At 38.0% G+C, this 17,127-nt stretch overlaps 1 protein-coding gene across 2 annotated transcripts; it reads right to left on the reverse strand.

The window, feature by feature from the left end:
• Positions 1 to 190: 190 nt before the first annotated feature.
• On the reverse strand, positions 191 to 14,808 carry adam28 (ADAM metallopeptidase domain 28). 2 transcript variants are annotated; one of them, XM_018669091.2, is made up of 23 exons: positions 14,729 to 14,808; positions 14,272 to 14,349; positions 11,296 to 11,384; positions 11,071 to 11,147; positions 10,524 to 10,602; positions 10,242 to 10,318; positions 9,754 to 9,937; positions 9,564 to 9,626; positions 9,248 to 9,319; positions 8,806 to 8,975; positions 8,093 to 8,174; positions 7,073 to 7,206; positions 6,360 to 6,537; positions 5,306 to 5,395; positions 3,833 to 4,028; positions 3,604 to 3,709; positions 3,256 to 3,412; positions 2,977 to 3,057; positions 2,723 to 2,816; positions 2,487 to 2,592; positions 2,288 to 2,375; positions 2,113 to 2,208; positions 191 to 1,706 (listed from the first exon to the last, which is right to left on the reverse strand). In XM_018669091.2, the coding sequence occupies exons 2-23, from the start codon at positions 14,327 to 14,329 to the stop codon at positions 1,674 to 1,676; spliced, it is 2,310 nt and encodes a 769-aa protein (XP_018524607.1). In that variant the 5' UTR covers positions 14,330 to 14,349; positions 14,729 to 14,808; the 3' UTR covers positions 191 to 1,673. The 2 variants fall into 2 exon arrangements, with proteins under 2 accessions (XP_018524607.1, XP_018524606.1); XM_018669090.2 differs by lacking the exon at positions 14,729 to 14,808 and having other exon boundaries at positions 14,272 to 14,422.
• Positions 14,809 to 17,127: the final 2,319 nt, after the last annotated feature.

Raw genomic sequence — 17,127 nt, forward strand, 5'->3', positions numbered from 1 at the left:
TCGGTTCTTGTTATTTCATATAAAGCTGAATTTTAGTCACTCCAAACCAAGTTCACTGAATTTTCTGACATGAGTTATCCTTTAATGATGCATTTATAGCTTGTTTTGCTGCCCCCAATAGGCCAAAATACATATATAAAAATAACATATACATATACAGCTTTAAAATAAGAATGTATTTTCTCATGAAAATGTTTCAAAGTGTAGTTTTTTTGCACACAATTCATTTGTAGAACTTGTATGAAATACACATGTATTTCTCTGCATTAATTTACATGAATTCATTCATTATTTACAAACTTTCTCAATGACAGATCAAGACATTCTGGCTTTGAACTGCCAACCTCTTCAGTGGGAGAGTGGGATTAATGCCTTGCTCAAGAGGAAGCTGTGGGGGATATTAATTTAGTCACAGGCCTTCTAATATCACTACCACCTGGATTATGACCTCCTTTAATGCAGTACAGGCCAAGAACATAGTGTTTTGTTTTTAAGACATTTGTTAAATTGGAACATTTACAGTAATATGAAATCTTGCTGCTTGTTGCATCTTCACTGCTGATAAGATTTTGGTTAGTGATGCTTTCACATTTAGGCTGCTGTTTTTAGCCTTGCAGCACAAAAAAAAAAAAAAACAATTAACAATTATTGAGCTCATATAATGTTTTTTTTACATCATGTACATGTTCACTTAGTGAACTCATTTGAGAGAAGCAGCAGTATAACAAAGGTGCATGGCAAAAATCTATTCACATAAACCAAATTAGTAATAATAATTAGAAACAACTGTTACAAGTTAAATGTGGTGGTTAAATCTCAAGCATTGAGCTAAGTGTAAATACCCTCACAATCAGAACATCAGTGTCATGATGACATTTAATTTCACTGGGAATAAACTGGATCTTGAACATGTAGCAGACAACGTGCTGTATATTCAGTTTCTGACATGTCTATTTTATAGTTAACTGGACCTTTTTTCTTTTGAAAATATATCTAAAAACATCAATCCACTTATCTCTTGTGTTCCCTCATTTTACAGTATTTTGAATGAAGACATTGCTTGAGATTTAACAGAAAATGCTACATAGAGCCTAATACAAATCTTTTCAGTGGCAGAGTAAAGACAATTATTAAGATCAGTGTTTCTGAGTCTGAAATCTACAAATTAGTTTTTTCTATTACACTACGCTACAATGGACCAGAAATTTTAGACCATCATTTGAAAGATTATCAGGACAACATACAGAACAATAACATAAAATATTAACCTACTGCAGTTTAGTTTTGTGCAATACTCTGCACCATACAAAATAAAAGAACATGTAAAATCACATGGCTCACATTCAGGGTCAGAGCTGCACTAACCCTAACCCTATAGTAAAAAAAAAAGTGCCTTAAAAAAAATTCATCCCTGTAATAACAAGTCCTAAGTGCATGGCATTCGAGTAAGAATAGTCCAGTTTGTCCCTCCTTAGTCTGCATGTCACTGGTGTAAACACACTGGGTGCTTCTGACAGCACTGCAGTGAGAAGACTGCAGAGGAAACCATCATGACAGGAAGCCTTTGATGAAAACTTGTCTCTGTTTCTCTGGATTACCAGTAGCTTCTTGTTGACGACAGAGAAAGGTGAGTCTCCTCCAGGTTTACTCAGGAGATGGCACTGTGTCAGACATCAGACCTTTGGTGGAGGTACTGGCCTCAGAGCCTACAAGAAAAATGAATCACAAAAAGTTTGTGTGCATTACAATGACTAAGTGAAAAAGTCCAGTTTCTGTTACAGGTCTGTGCTGTAAGTTCTCATGTGGTGTGTTTATTGGACACAGTCTCATCATCCAATCAGGTCTGATTAATAAAAGTTTCTAACACATGGAAAAATACTGTAGCTGTAGATGAGCATCAGTGCAGTTTACATTTTGCATCTTCTTCAATCGAATTGGTTCAGACTATGTTCTCACTCAGTAAACTAAAATCCACATTTTCGAGCTGTGCCAGTTTGAAGTATGGGTTAGTTTGTTTGAGTCACATCAAAGTTGTGGTGTTTGACACAGTATCAGAAGCCTATTAAGAGGCAATGTAATGAGGCAGTTAAACTCTTCAAATAAATCAGTTACCTGTCGTGCAGCTATGTAGTTCTGGCTTGGGGGTTTAGGTCTGTTCCCCGCTGGAGGTGGTGGAGGTGGAGCTCCTTTGGGCTTTGGCCCTGCAATCTAAAATTTCAGGTATTGTTAGGGCATGCAGTGAATAGTTATTCTTCACATCTTAACACAGTATATTTCCACACCTTACCTTTGGGTTGGGGTGACGAGGAGCTTGCCCTTGGTTAAAGCGGGTAGCGGACCTGTCCACTGCTGGCTGCTTCCTCTGGGTGTGTGTGCTGTTACAAAAAGAAGGATTCAATCTGCTGGTTCTCAGCCCTCACAAAGGGGAGTTTACAGTTTACAGTAACATAGCCACACCAAGACCTGCAACAGTGTCCATTACTTACGTTGCAAACATGGGGCTTTGTCGTTTTTTCCAGATGTACCCTACCACACCAGCAATGATACCGAGAGTCACTAGTATAACTGTCATTGCGATGGCAACAGCTGCTCCTGTAGAAATTGAACAAAAGTCAGTTTTGTTTGGATGCCGCTGTGCGATATCAGTGATTCAAATTCTGTTTTCATTAAGTTGGGCAGAAAGTACACATTTATATACTGTATGTATATTTTTTACAGGTACCGGTAGAAAGATTAGTAAAAGCTCCATCCTCTGAATTGCAGTAAGGAGGCATCCATCCAGGCTCACACTGACACTCACTTCTGTGATTGCACACCTAAACGACACAAAGGAGATCACATGATTATCAGATGCTTTGCCTAATGGCACCATGCAGCATCAGTACCTCTGTCAACACAGGTTGTTACACAACATCCAAACTAAACTAAGCTCAGCTCAACTCAACTTAACTTTGAGCAGTGGTGGCATGTACTTACAGCATGGCCTGGGCATTTTGCAGAGCAGTTTGTGTTTCTGTAAGCTGTCTCAAGATCCACACACTCATTCTGGCTGCACACCTTGAAAAAACACAGGACAGTCAGCAACATCTAATAGGCTCCACAGACATTGGTTACTGTGATACACACTGTGGATTTAGCACTGTAACTGTTGAACAGGTGGATTTTGACTTGACTTCTTGACTGTAACTGATCCAATGATCACACATTTACACAACACATAAAACAAGTCTCACAGACACTAACACAGCCTATTACCTTTCCATCCCCACATTTAGTCCCAGTGTCCACCTGGCCGTAGTCTTTAGTGTAGTCTTCAAAGAAAGCTGCCTTGCAGTCACTGACCCTCACCATGCGGCCATAGTTAGGGTTTTCATTACCATTATGGCAGAAGAGCTTCCCACAGTATATGTCTCTGCACAGGAAAGAGAGGGTCAGCATGTGTTTAAATTCACTTGGGAGCTAGCATTCCAATGTATTCTACAAATATGTGAATATTAAATCAAATGCAGATACTTTGATAAGTCTACATATTAGACTACCAAGACTATTAAGTGAAGGTCATTACAGACTAACTATCCAACCATATATTTTGCTGAGACTCACTCTCGCTGGCACGGGATGTACTGGTCATTTGCAGGACGGCGGCAGAAGGCATAGTAAGTTCCTCTGGTGTTCTGGTTGTAGCAGAATGCACGAGCCTCTATAGCACCTGATGACAAGGAAGGGTTTTAGATGGCAGAATAGCTAAGTGTGTGTGTGTGTGTGTGTGTGTTTTTATAACCCATGTAAATATTATAGCAGTCAAAAAGTCCTGTAAGAAAAGGACACACACCGGATCCATACATCTTGACACACTGGTTCGGCCTCTGTGGACACTGGCCGTTGTAGCAGTATCCCAGGCCTTTGTCACATGGGAGACCATTCACAGCAAACACATCCTCAGGACAGGTGGCGCTCTTCCCGTCGCAGTACTCTGCCAGATCACACTCATCCTGTGCTCTGCGGCACTCCCTGGAGCGAGACGAGATCTACATGGAGGTGAGAGTCACAGTCGATCAGATGACATATTATAGATTACTTTATTTTACAATGTTTCGCTAGTTTTACTACTAGTTTTTACAAGTGTACTATGAACCTGCCTCAGTACAATTGTGCCACATTAATAACCACACCATGCTTTGCCCTAGCTTTGGTGGTGGTGGACAAATGCACCTGCTCTCTTGTTGGCCACCATTTTATATATAACATAGTTATCCAAGCTTTTAAAGCCATCAAACAGTATCACATGTCTTTTGAGAAAATCTTTTTGACATTACACTTTTCTTTTTGATGTAGTTTCAGAAGGTGCTTGCCTACTGTTTTTTTGGCCACTTTGGAGCAGCGAGTTTCTATGGTGAACTTGTCATAACAGTTCCTTATCTACAAAGGACTAACTAGAATGCCACCTTGTAGAGCGCATTCCTCTGCCATGATAAAATGTTGAAAAATTCTTGCAGTTCTTGCAAGTTTGAAGAATTTTGTCCCTGGTCTATGCCCCATCCTTGGACCAAGTTTGGTGCAAATCAGTTAAATACTTTTTGCATAAAAGAAACAAGTAAACAAACAAACCGAGCCGTGGGTGAAAGCACAACTTCCTTAGTGTAGGTAACAAAACTGAGGAATTTAGTATTAATGTTCTCAAATTACAGAAATTCTTGAATATACTAATAAATGAATGTGGGCTATACTTAAGTCCAGTTACTTTGTTAAAAACACAAAAATTATTAAAAACTACATCTACTCCTTTCCCCTTACTGAAAAATACAGACTTACAAATAGGCATATTTTATATTTTTAAGTTTAACTGCTGGACACAAAATGTCTTCCACTTCACTGTGAAATTCATTCTCAATGTATGTGTATTGCTGGCTTCAAACTTTACATTTGTGGAAGTTACATACCGGACTAGTGTTTGGCTTTTAAAATAGTTGTGACATCACAAAATCCTGTTTAAAGAATATGCACGTCTAAAACTCTGATTTAAGGTTGTGCACAAAGCAACTTTCTACCTTTGGATGAAAACAACCCCTCAGTGTCAAACTTTTCACAAACATCATTCTGCACAGTGAAGCTTCCAAGTCAGAGGGGACTTTAAAAATGAAGAAGGCAGCATTTACTATTGTTCTTTGTGGAAGGAGGTCAGATATTTGTAATACTTCAAATTCCCACTAGAGGACTGTGGTGTATCAAATGATACAGTGTAAAAACAGGAAATAAAAGCCATTGAAACAAATACAACAGCATTTATTAATTCAGATTTACTCACCTTGCAGTTCTCACAGCACTCGCCCTCAGCACACTGTGAACCCTCCTTCAGATTGCAAGTGGTAGCATTGCAACATGGGTTGGTGCACTCCTGTAAAAACAATATTGAAGTCATTAGGCTCCTATCATGCTATGTAACTTCTTTATCATCCCCTCAGTAACATTCTTATATTTTTATGTTTACTTACTTCTGTGTGGTATTGTGTATTTGTCTATTCTTGTTGTATGTTTTTGTTATATATTGTTTTTTTCTTTCATTTTCTCGTGGTGATTCTACATTATTTTTTGTGGTATTGCAGCATAATGCCTCTGGTGTAAGAAAACAAGGTAATGTTACAGGCTGGGGTGCTTTAAATCTCCATACATCTTTTGAATGTTGTGGCAAGAGGCATCCAAGCATGTCCACTGCTTGTTTATAGCTTGTGCATCTGCTGAATACCAGCAGTACATAAACAGGTCTGAACACATACACAGCTCAGCATGATTCTCACTGGAATGTACTTCTGAATGGAAAAGTATATCTTGTTTTACTATTATCCTTAACTGATGTTAAGGTGGAAAGTGTAAAAGGCATCAGCTGAGAAGAATAAGAATAATACTGACGCCTGAAATGAGGGTTTGTAAACTGTGATGTTCATTGTAAATATTAAAATCAATCAATAGTGCAACTTGCTAAAAAGAATTTTTAAAGTATGTAATAAATGACTTTAAAGGTTATAAGCAACATAATTTAACTCATACTGATTCATAATGACACAGAAATCATGCACAGTGGTTGCTGTACACAGAGTGCAGTTAGTGCCCATCAGCTGAAATCTCAGGCTTTACTTAGAAATAAATGTGTTAGTACATGTCATGGAGCTTCATTCCCATAATACCCCTGGGCAAAAAAAAAAAAAAAAAAAAAAAAAAAAGGCCGACTGAAAGAGTCAAGATCAGACAAAGAAAATGGTGTTGACTCTTCCACTCAGAAAAGAACAGCCTCGAGGCAAATACTGCATCAGCAAAATAATACAGAATCACATTATGCTTGAATGAGTGCTTGTTTTCTTTACCTCCACAGTGCCACAGTCACACTGCTCTCCTTTTTCTACAAACCCATTCCCGCACACTGAGGGAGCCACCATACTCCTGTAGTCAGGTTTGTCCAGCATACAGCTGGGGGTGCGGGTCATCAGGTATTTCTCATAGTTATTGCTGCTGCAGCTGCTGAAAGTCCGAGGAATTTTCCAGCTGAGGAAAAACAACACATTTTCCTTGTTAACGCCACTGTCACATTCTTTGAACTACAGTTAGACACATGAAGTGTTTTGGATGCAGTGATGTCCTGTCTGCTTCTACTGCATTTATCCCTTCAACTAATCCTCCCAGATTTTTTCTATAGGTCCTTTTCACAGCAGACATATTGACTTGTAATACGAGGAAAAGCACAAGTGTAAGTAATAAGACTAATGGCTCCATCATTAAAATGTCCCTCTAAGTCATGACTGTGAAAACACATACACTCTGAAAACAAAGCCACTAAATGCTTTTATTATTTTCTTATTATTTACATCTGGGCTTTTTTTTAAACATGGTCCAATCTACCCACAATGCCATCAGACCAGTTCTGATGGAGAATCAAGTAATGATGAGAGTCAAGTAGCAGTTAATGTAGCCTCAAGCAAAGGGCTGGTAAACTCACTTCCATAAAGACTTTGTCATTACATGCTTGTTAAACAACACAGTCTTTTTACTGACAGTGCCTGATCTTCATGACTTTTCTTACCTGAGGGCTGCAGCCATGATGCAGCTATCCTCAGAACAAGCACAGCCACTGGAGTCGTCGTGGTCCATACCCAGGTTATGGCCCATCTCATGAGCCAGTGTAGCCCCCACTGCAATGGCTTGGTCACTGTGATCCTGAGAGGTTACAGACCACCAGTTACATGGGTTGAACCCCTTAAATCTAGTCACTTATATCAGCATTTTGTCTGTTTAAAACAAACATTCACTCAAAGATTATGCAGCTAACACATGATAAAAAAATCTGCTTCCTCAGTCTGCTTTATTTCCTGATTTTCTGACCACAGTAACATTGAGGCTTTTTGGATTTACTGACTTCCTCTATTCCTATGTCTATATGTGAGCTGCACTGCAGAGGAAGAGTTTCATTTCACCACGTGAAAATTATGATAACTGGAAATTTGGTTGTGACATTTTAAAGAATGAATTGTTGACACAATCACTGTCTGTCTTTCTGTCACTCATTGAGTAACAAGACTACAGCCATGCTAGTTGCTCTCTAAGGCTGACAGTGCTGCTTTGACCTGAATACTAACAATGCCAATGCTAAGACACAGTGTAGTGTGTTTGCATGCTAACATTTGTTGTTTAGTACTAAACACAATTGGACAAATTAATTTTTATTTTGACCTGATGTTGGTGCTAGATAGCTAAGGCGTCACCAAAGTTATTACAAGTCATCCTAAAGGGAACATAAATGTCTGTACCAAATATCACATCAATCTGTTCAATAGTTTTAGAGACATTTCTCTCCAAACCACAGATGTGCACATTATGGTGGAGCAGGGGTAAGTCAGTTGGATACCTCATCTGGTAAAACATGAATGCCTTAAAAAAAAATGTTCCTGTCTGGAAAGTAGATATATATTTCACACTGTACGCTGCTAGCATGGTGAATAATCCTTGTTTGCTAACATTACACTCAACCAATGATAAACAAGATACAATCTGAACAACAGAATGGAAACAGAATGTTCCTTCCTTTCAACCTGAAACATCTCACCTGAACCACTCCAACAGAGTGACCAGAGCAAAGAGTCCCAATAAAAGCCAGTCCTACAGTTGCTCCTTCAAAGTCAATACCACTGAAAGACAGGGAAAGACAATTAATTAATTAATTCAATTAATTGAATATTAATTGTGACAAAACCATGCTGTAAAATCCATCCATCCATCATCCAGCCATCCATTTCTCTATTTACACTCTAAACTTAGATATTAACTATTTGAAACAAACAAAAACACACCTCTCTATTCACAGGAAATGAGCTAAGTTGCTTGACATTAGCAGTTCTGTGTGTTCATTTTGTCTTGATTTCTTGGTATTTAATTAATTTCATTCGTATAATAATTAGTTTCACAAAGGATAAGCACATGAACACAAATAACACAGGCATGATGTGGAAATCTAAAACCTCCTGTACATTAAGAAGTGAGGCTTCAGAGCAGGTAATCTGGGAAACAAAACATGATTCGTTTTAAGAACAAACCAGAGCTTTTATTTAACAAAGGTTTGTGCTGACACAGAGATCACTGTATTTTATTATCTTTGCTGACAGCTTAATCTTGAATACTGAGTCTACATCAGTAAGAGTAGGAGTCAGTATGTAAGCAACAAAAGTCTGAAACAAACTCTTTATCCATTACATTTTCCACACTAAACCTAAGAGGTATTTTCTCACACTCGAGACTTGGGTTCTACTAGACTATTCAGACCTGATGAGATGCGCATTGTCATGTTTTTTCCTCTTGACCAGCTCAGTGTTCCTCCACTTCATGAATGCATCCAGGTTGGCCCCAGCTGGGGGGGTCACAGAGATCAAGTCACCATTGGACCAGACCTCTAGGCCCACCAGAGCAATAAAGGTCCTGAAGGGTTTATAGGCCTGCAAACAACACCAGATCACCAGAGAGACACCATGAGATAGGGAACAACTACACTGTTTATTTTAAAAGAAGAAGGAGACCAGACTCTCTGCAGAGCTACTGTTGCAAAAACGTAACAAGAATTGGAAATATGGCTCAAAGGTAACAAAATAAATATAGTCTCAAGACTGCATCATCAAAATACAAAACTTATATTGCTGACAAGCTCATAGTGGCAATATGCCATTTGTGCCCTGGAATTTTCCTATAAATATCGAAAGCACTGACTCACCATGTTGACAAAGTTGACGATTTCAAATATCTTCTTTCTCAGCTCTGTCTGATCCTGCTTCATCTTCACATACTGAAACACCATGTCATCATATTAGAGCAGGGTCACATCCTGTTTCTCAGCACTTGATTCATCACAGATTTGTCTCATGACTTATGATGATACACTGATGCTGACCAAAATGTCAGAGCTAGATAACAAGCGCGGTCATTTACAAAAAAGCACAACAGTTTATCCAGCAAATTATTGTTATTACTGTGAATTTTTCAGTATTTTAATGTATATTTAAAAATTCCATGTGCACACTATATATTACCTCACGGTGATCAGCAACAAGGAAGAGCTCAATGTATTTCTGTTGCTGGACAATACTTAAACCCTGGAGGAAAAAAATTAAAAAAGCAGGGTCAATGTCCTCTTCAAGATTTGAAGTGCTCAAATAAATGTAGATCAGATGGCCTGATAACCTAAAACAGTACTGAGTAATATGACGTTAATGATGTTACCGCTGATCTGGAACGGCTGCGGCTTGTTGGGGGTTCAAAGTCATCGCTCCAGCTGGTGTTGGTGACACCACACACTGCAGGTGTGAAGTTCTTCTCATTGAATGTCATTACTGCATGATCCCCCTCATCGCCACCAGACAGGGGCTCAATCAGGTATTTCTGGGCAGATGTTCTGAAGTAGCCCCTAAACCAAGATCATACCAGTTCTTTTAGTTTTACAAACATTGCTCTTAGGCAAAAAAAAATTCATTGGTTGAGACAGACTCTTTTTTTCCTCTCTTTTCTTTCGTTCAAGAACAGATAAGCTACCTGAAAAAAATACAGCACACTGCAAATGTATGTACTAACATGTGTGTGTACTAACTTAATTTTTTATACAAACTCAAAAACTGGTTCTTCAGCGTCTCTTGAGGTTAAATCCAACAAATAATTAGAGCTTTTGATCACACTTAAAAGTAAAGTTAGAGAGAGGAGGTTTGACAGCTCACCTGAGACCATCACAAGTGCTAATGCTAACAGACGACTTGCTGTCATTCACAATCCTCCCATGATAGTAGCAGTGATCCTGGTAAAGACATGAGAATGATGACTGTGTTATCACACAAGAAAATCCAAACTGTCCCTGTAATCTGTTTATTTTACAGTCAAAGAAATGTTTATTGAACTTGGTTTTAGAAGCATTTTAAAACCATCACAAATGTGGTTTAGAAAGCACAGCTGTCACATTGTACATGTGGAAGTGAAACCCACCTGCCAACGCAAACACTTACGATATCATTTGGAGTTGTGGTGACTCGAGTTCCATCTTCTTGGTAGTAGGTCTCTGTGTAGTCTTTGGTGAGTAATTCACTGATGATGACAAGATATAAAAATAAATGGCCATCAGGCCATGCTAAGCCACATCAACTTTTGTATTCTAATTAATTTCCAACAGAAGTAATGATCTCATTTTTTGAGACATCAAATGTTTAAATTGAAAATAACCAATTCAACATTTATTTTCACACATGCATGATATGGGAAATATGATTCTGAGGCTGTAAGGTTTGTGTTTCTAATAGATATGTTTGTGAGTGAAAAAAGAAGTAAAATCAGGAAGTTCCACTGAACCAGTGTTTAAAACATTAACTTGACTTTTGATCATATTCGGCTTTGTCTCAGGCATAAAAATTTTGTGAACCAACAACAATATCAACTGTTTCTGCTCAACAAACGATCACTATTATTGAAGTTCTTCAACAATGGATTATGTATAAGTATTTGTTGTGTCTTTTTGACGGTTCTCAGAAACATGCTGTTACAACAGTAAAAACTTACTCATTTTTTTCTAGTTGCATTTCGATGTCTTTTCCTCCCACGGTCATTGCATACTTAATAGTCTCTGGTCTGAGGTACTGTCGAAAAACAGGAGAAGTTGTGCTTTCAGTGAGTTTTAAGTTTCCCCTGACCAACATCACAATGGCAGCTTGACTCCTCATGCAAGAACAACACAAATAGATCTCTGTGGTATTAACACTCAGTTTGAAAAACAGATAAATGTACCTCTGCATGTCTTTTTCTGACTGTGTGAAGTCTGACGGGTCGAACCACCTCATAGTCCTTCACGTCCTCAAAATCATTCCCATGGCTTTCTGTGAAGATACAACACACATTATATTACTTCATTATAGAAAAGATTATTCTCAGTTGGTATGGTGTCTAACAAGGCTGTAGAGTTCAAAATTGTCTAGCAGTTAAGAGTAAACATGTCGTGTAAGTTCTCCAAATTAAAGAAAAATGCTAATCATCAAAATTCATGGTAGTTCCACTGCTGCTTGAAGTCATTGTCAGCAAACTATAAAAATAGGTCATATTGCTGTAGACATTTGAATATAACAAATGGAGTTAGTGTTGTAAGGACAGTCTGTACTGGATACAGATATTATATGTATTATCTTCATTTGACTTATTCTGTTCCTTGTTGAGACTTACACTGTAGAATTACACATCTGAAGAAATAAAGTACATACAGTAAATATCTTACATGTTAAGCCAGATAAATGGCTGATACAACAGACTGTCAATCTATTTTGTTTTCCACATTGATTTCTGTTTCCTGATTTAATCTATATTTTCCTTATACATGTGTTTTGCCTGTCCAAAAAAAAAACAAAAACAAAAAAAAAAAAAAAAAAAACCCACAGGTGAATGTGTCTCATTGACATGTATACATTTGCTTACATTAAAAAAAAAAGCATAATTCCACTTTTAAGATTGATACCTTCCTAATTTTTGCTGGTAAGCTCAAGGAAATGGAAGGAAGGAAATAGCAAACTTGGTTCTGTCCACAGGTAACAAAATCCACCACCCAGCACCTCTAAAGCTCATATTTAATGACCCCATATGGGACCCATATCCTAAGGTTAATAAACTCTGTTTCAGCTTCTGGTCTATGTAGAACGACACCTACTACATACATGCTTAAAGCAACATTATGTAACTATTTTGACTTAAAATCCCAGCCTCAGAATCATTTAATGGTACACTGACTTGTAACGGGGACAATGGTGCTCTGTAGATCAGTTGACTTGAAAGTCATTAAAACCCAGGTTTCATTTTCTCATATTCAACAAGAAAACTCATCAAACATCAAGAATGAAACAGAGTTTGATGCGGCTTGTTTGTCTCGTTTGGCTTGTTTGTTCAGCAAAGTTACATTTTGTTGCTTTAAGCAATACAAATTTAGCTGTAGGTGAGAATTGACAGCAGCTTTACTTGTCTAATTGTCAGATAATTAATTTATCTTATGCTTCACAGCAGATTAGTGATGAGATCAGAGTGGATTTGTGCAAAATTATTGCTCAACTGCTTGCATGCCCTCTAGTGTTTCTGGTTGACCTCAAAAACTTGGGTAATCAACCCTGTACTGTAATTACGGGATTTTCTATCATCCCTGTTTAACAGCCTATGACACATCAATATGATGTGTATACAGTATCAACACAGCACCTGAAACTCTGTCATAGAAACTAGTTATTAGTGAAGGAATCCTCTGATAACTTCAGGTGGAATACAAAGGGATGTGTGATCAGGAAAAAGTCTTTATGCCAGGGTCAACATGTTGTGTTTTGGTTGCATGATAACCAGATAAGGCTGTAATTTCAAAGTCAAGTCTTTGTCTCCTGTCAGTTTTGCACGCCAGGTTGATTTTCTTTTTAAAATATCTCTGACCATCACTCACACATGACCGTCAGGCTACACACACACTGCCCTACCTTGTTGGGTCTGTTAGCAACCTGAAAGGAATACCTATACCTAACCTAATTCAGGGCTGAAAAGGTATATTTGATTATGCCAGAGGTTCACATAGAATTTAAATGTTTTATGTCTAAATTTTTCTGTTACTAATTCTAATAACTAATCATAAGGAAAACACAATTCCTCATGATTTGTTATGTGCTAGATTCGCCAGGTGGTCATTTAAATTGTTTGCTATACAGAATGTTAGTTCACAGCATTAATCAGATGAAACCAATAAATAAGATCATTTAGTTGTGAGATTTTAGGGTTTTTTTTTTTTCATTATTTTTTGTATATTTGAGTCAAACTGTCCTTAGACAACTTTTAAACCTAAACCCTACTTCTTCTTTTGTGTTCCTTGGTTGTGACATCTGTTCACCAGAAAATTTTGTCTGATACATCACAGTCAGTGTCACAATGTCAGTTTCCGCAGTAGCAACTGTGCTGTTATTTTCCAAATTTGTTTGTGGCATCACATACCTCATCTTTACAGGATGTTGTTTCACCAAAGTAAAAAAAACAAAAAACAAAAAAAACCCTCCTGATCAACGAAAGCTGCTTGAAAGGAAATGACTAAGTCACTCTGAGTCATGCTTACCTGACTGCCAGGTACACACTAACACTTGAGTGGGTGGTGTCCAGCTCCGACAAGTGTCTCACAGTATCAACAGTGTGTTTAAAATAATTCCCACCTACTTTGCTTGGCTTATGGCGAATGGTAAAATGGTAACAAGTGTGGTAACAATGTAACAACAACTTTTAGGTTTCATTGCTCAGTAATATGTTACACCAGGCAAGCACATATTCATTGTGCTCGAGCATTTCCTTTCTAATCATATTTTGCACAAGGAAATGCATTTGGTCCACTGCCTATTTTGTCCCCTAACTTCCATTATCACTGATGACAGAGGTAACCCAGCTAGATCAACCACATTTTTAGGCAGAGACAAATATTGTTTATTAACTAAAACTAATGGAAGTTAGATTTGTACAGTGATGTGTACAGTGTCTTTAAGTCTTGAAAGAATATTCACATGTATTCTTTTTAGGAAACATTATATCATAATTTATCTAGTGTAATAGTTTAGGACAAATTTTACTTTAAGCCCAGGTAGAGAAACCTACATGATGCAAAAACAAAAGTTAAAGTGCTTTGAATAAATAGGATAGGATAAACCGGGGCTTTAGTTATTAATTAACCATTATGCTGAGTGGAGGTAACAGTATCCAATGACTTACCTGAGGGCTTGAGCGAGGCATTTAGGATGAGGATCCACAATAGGAGAGTTCGCGTCATTGTCCAAGTGTAGACAGTCACTGTAATAGAGCAGAGCAACGCTGTGATCAGGCTTTATGGTGTCACCTGCATGCTGTGTTTCTGTTCTTGCGTGGCCACACCTTCGTCAGCCCTCCTGGACCTGTCACAGCTACTTCCTCATTGACAACAAATAGACACCACACGCACAACCGGCCTGAACACGCCTCTGCTACTCTTAAGGAATGCAGGAAGAACACTGCAGATGCTGCTGTGGCAAGAGCTTAACTTAGAATGCAAGTTAAGCTTTGGCCACACCAGCCTCCTACATTATTTTTCATGGTACACTATTATTTTTATTTTATTTTACAGCACTTGGTTATTATCTGCTTTAACTTAGACAAAGACATGATGTACATTTTCAGAAAGTAATTCTCCTACCTTTTTGATGGATGAAATTTCAGCCGCTTCTTCCTTTTTTGCATAAAAGCCATAAATCAGCATCTTGACTCATTGTGTGTTGTGCTTGACTGACTCACTAATAGTACTTAAGCCATATGGTAATTTCCACATAGATCACTTGTCACGTTGCCGTCACTACATCATTAAGTTTCACAATATTTGCTAAATATGGACAGTAAAACTGAGCTCCATCCCTGCCCGTCTCTCCTTCACCCACTGAACACATGCTTGGAGTCACAGCAGAAACAAAGTGTCAGAAGACAATAAGGCCAATGTGCATGCTCTCTCTGTGGCAGACAGGGACAATTCAGGACACGGGGTCAGTGTGTGTGGCTCAGTAGGTGGAGCATGGTCGACTTAAAGAAACACCGTGGGACAGTTTGATGTAAGTTCAGTGTCAGTTTTGCTCTCTTTACATTGATATAACTTAACAGTCAGTTCACGCAGGTTTTCTTACACTTCACACTAAGTGTGTGGGAGATGTTTCCTGTGTGAAGCCACTGACACACAGAAAGTACAAATACAATATGTATACAGAAGGGGAATGATCAGAATTCTATTATTACCACTAGTCCTTGTGGTCAATAGACAAAGAAAAGAACAACACACTCAATTCAAAAGAAAAGCACATAATCACTCAACACTGACAGGATTAACAGATGATCTGTAGTTATACCAGTAGCACCTTAAATGTACATTTGGGCATGTGATATCATTACATTTATATGGAAATCTGCTCTCTGGTCAGAGACTTTTGTTTGTGCAGTTTCAGGATTTTATGATGCTCCATTCATAAAGGACATGACCTGACTGAACAGTTGCCTCACTGTAAATCTGGTGACCACTCAGCCCTCAAACCAGAAATCAGAATCTCTTGTTTTCTGGCTTTGTACTCTGCGTGAAAACAATGACTCTTTAAAAAGTAATCTGCACTGATACTGGTTCTTTATTATACAGTTATCTTAAAACAATACTCACATGTACATACACTGAACAAGGTATTCCTCACTGTAATCACCTTTTTTTAGTTTGTAATGACAAAACAAGAATCTACAGCTGTGCTATTGGCCGTGAAGCTGTATGTAGGTGCAGTGGTGCTTTCATTTAAAGACTAAGGAAACGGTGGCAAAATGCTCTCAGTGGGTCCATACCAATATCCACACAGTGGTTTTTGTGATTTGTCAAGAACCTGCTTGTGTAATGCACTGGCACTGCACAATAACAGTGCCTGCTAATACTGCAAGCATGTGGTGCTTAATCAGAGCTCACACAGACACATTATAACAGTAAGAACTTCCTGTCACTCATCCAAATACTGTAGATTGCTCAGTGAAGCTCAAAAATACAGTGTTCAGCTACAATCAAATGGCAGTGAAAATATTTAGTTAAGAAGACATTAAATCCAGTTATCTAGAACCATGTGGGTCTACTGTGTATAAAAGAGACCCAACATGATGTTGTTTTGAAGGTTTGTCTCTTAGAATGTTTTCACGAACATGTTTCTGCTATTAAACATATTGACATTATTCTTATCTGCCCCATCAAGAAGGACAGATATGGAAGATCTGCCATAAACACAGTGTATTATATAATAATATGTATTATAATAATATTGACAAACTCTTCATGTATGTTGATTATTGTCTGTCCTAAAACCAGCCTATAGACATTACCACCAACAACTGGACTGGTGTGGCACAGCAGACTGTGATGAACTGAAAGGTGCATTCTACTTACATCAGTGTGGGCTAATAGGTTGGCATATTTCAGACATGGGGCATACTTGTCTACCTGAACAGGCTTTCATCACTGCAAGTGTGTGCATTGGGACAAATCCACTGACAATATTAACAACCTTATGTTTGTTGGTTTAATGATTACCATGTTCACTATCTTAGTTTTGCATGTTAGCATGCAAACATTTGTTAAACACAAAGTGCAGCTAAGGTTGATGGGAATGTCAGTTGTACAAGTATTTAGTTAGAAACCAAAGCATTTGTCAAAGTTAAATTTTGACCCAATGATGAAAACAAAAGGATCAACAAAGTTATTACAGTTCATCCTGTGGGGGACATGGATGTCCACACCAAATTTGACAGCAATTCATCTAATAGTTACTGAGACGACCTCATGGCAGTGCAAGAACAAAAGTCTGAGGAGCACCAAAAAAGTACAATACATTGTCAGGGAACCATAAATGTATGTACCATTTTAATGGCAATCCATCCAATAGTTATTTCTTTCTGAACTGACTAAAAGACCAACTAATTGCCATCCATGGAACCATGCTGACTTACTGAGTGTTTGGGTGTTGTGTTCTTTGCTACCATTTCAGCAATCATCGGCACTTTCATTGTACATTTGAACATGTCAAGTCA

This window comes from Lates calcarifer, linkage group LG13 (assembly GCF_001640805.2).
Source record: "Lates calcarifer isolate ASB-BC8 linkage group LG13, TLL_Latcal_v3, whole genome shotgun sequence".
NCBI classification, from domain to species: domain Eukaryota; kingdom Metazoa; phylum Chordata; class Actinopteri; family Centropomidae; genus Lates; species Lates calcarifer.

Coding starts and splice junctions, on each gene's coding strand:
- adam28 (XM_018669091.2), bottom strand. CDS start 14,329: ATGACGCGAACTCTCCTATTGTGGATCCTCATCCTAAATGCCTCGCTC. Junction 5,396..6,359: donor GTGACTGTGGCACTGTGGAG/GTAAAGAAAACA, acceptor TTGTTTTTACAG/GAGTGCACCAACCCATGTTG. Junction 2,376..2,486: donor CAAAGCCCCATGTTTGCAAC/GTAAGTAATGGA, acceptor TTTTTGTAACAG/CACACACACCCAGAGGAAGC.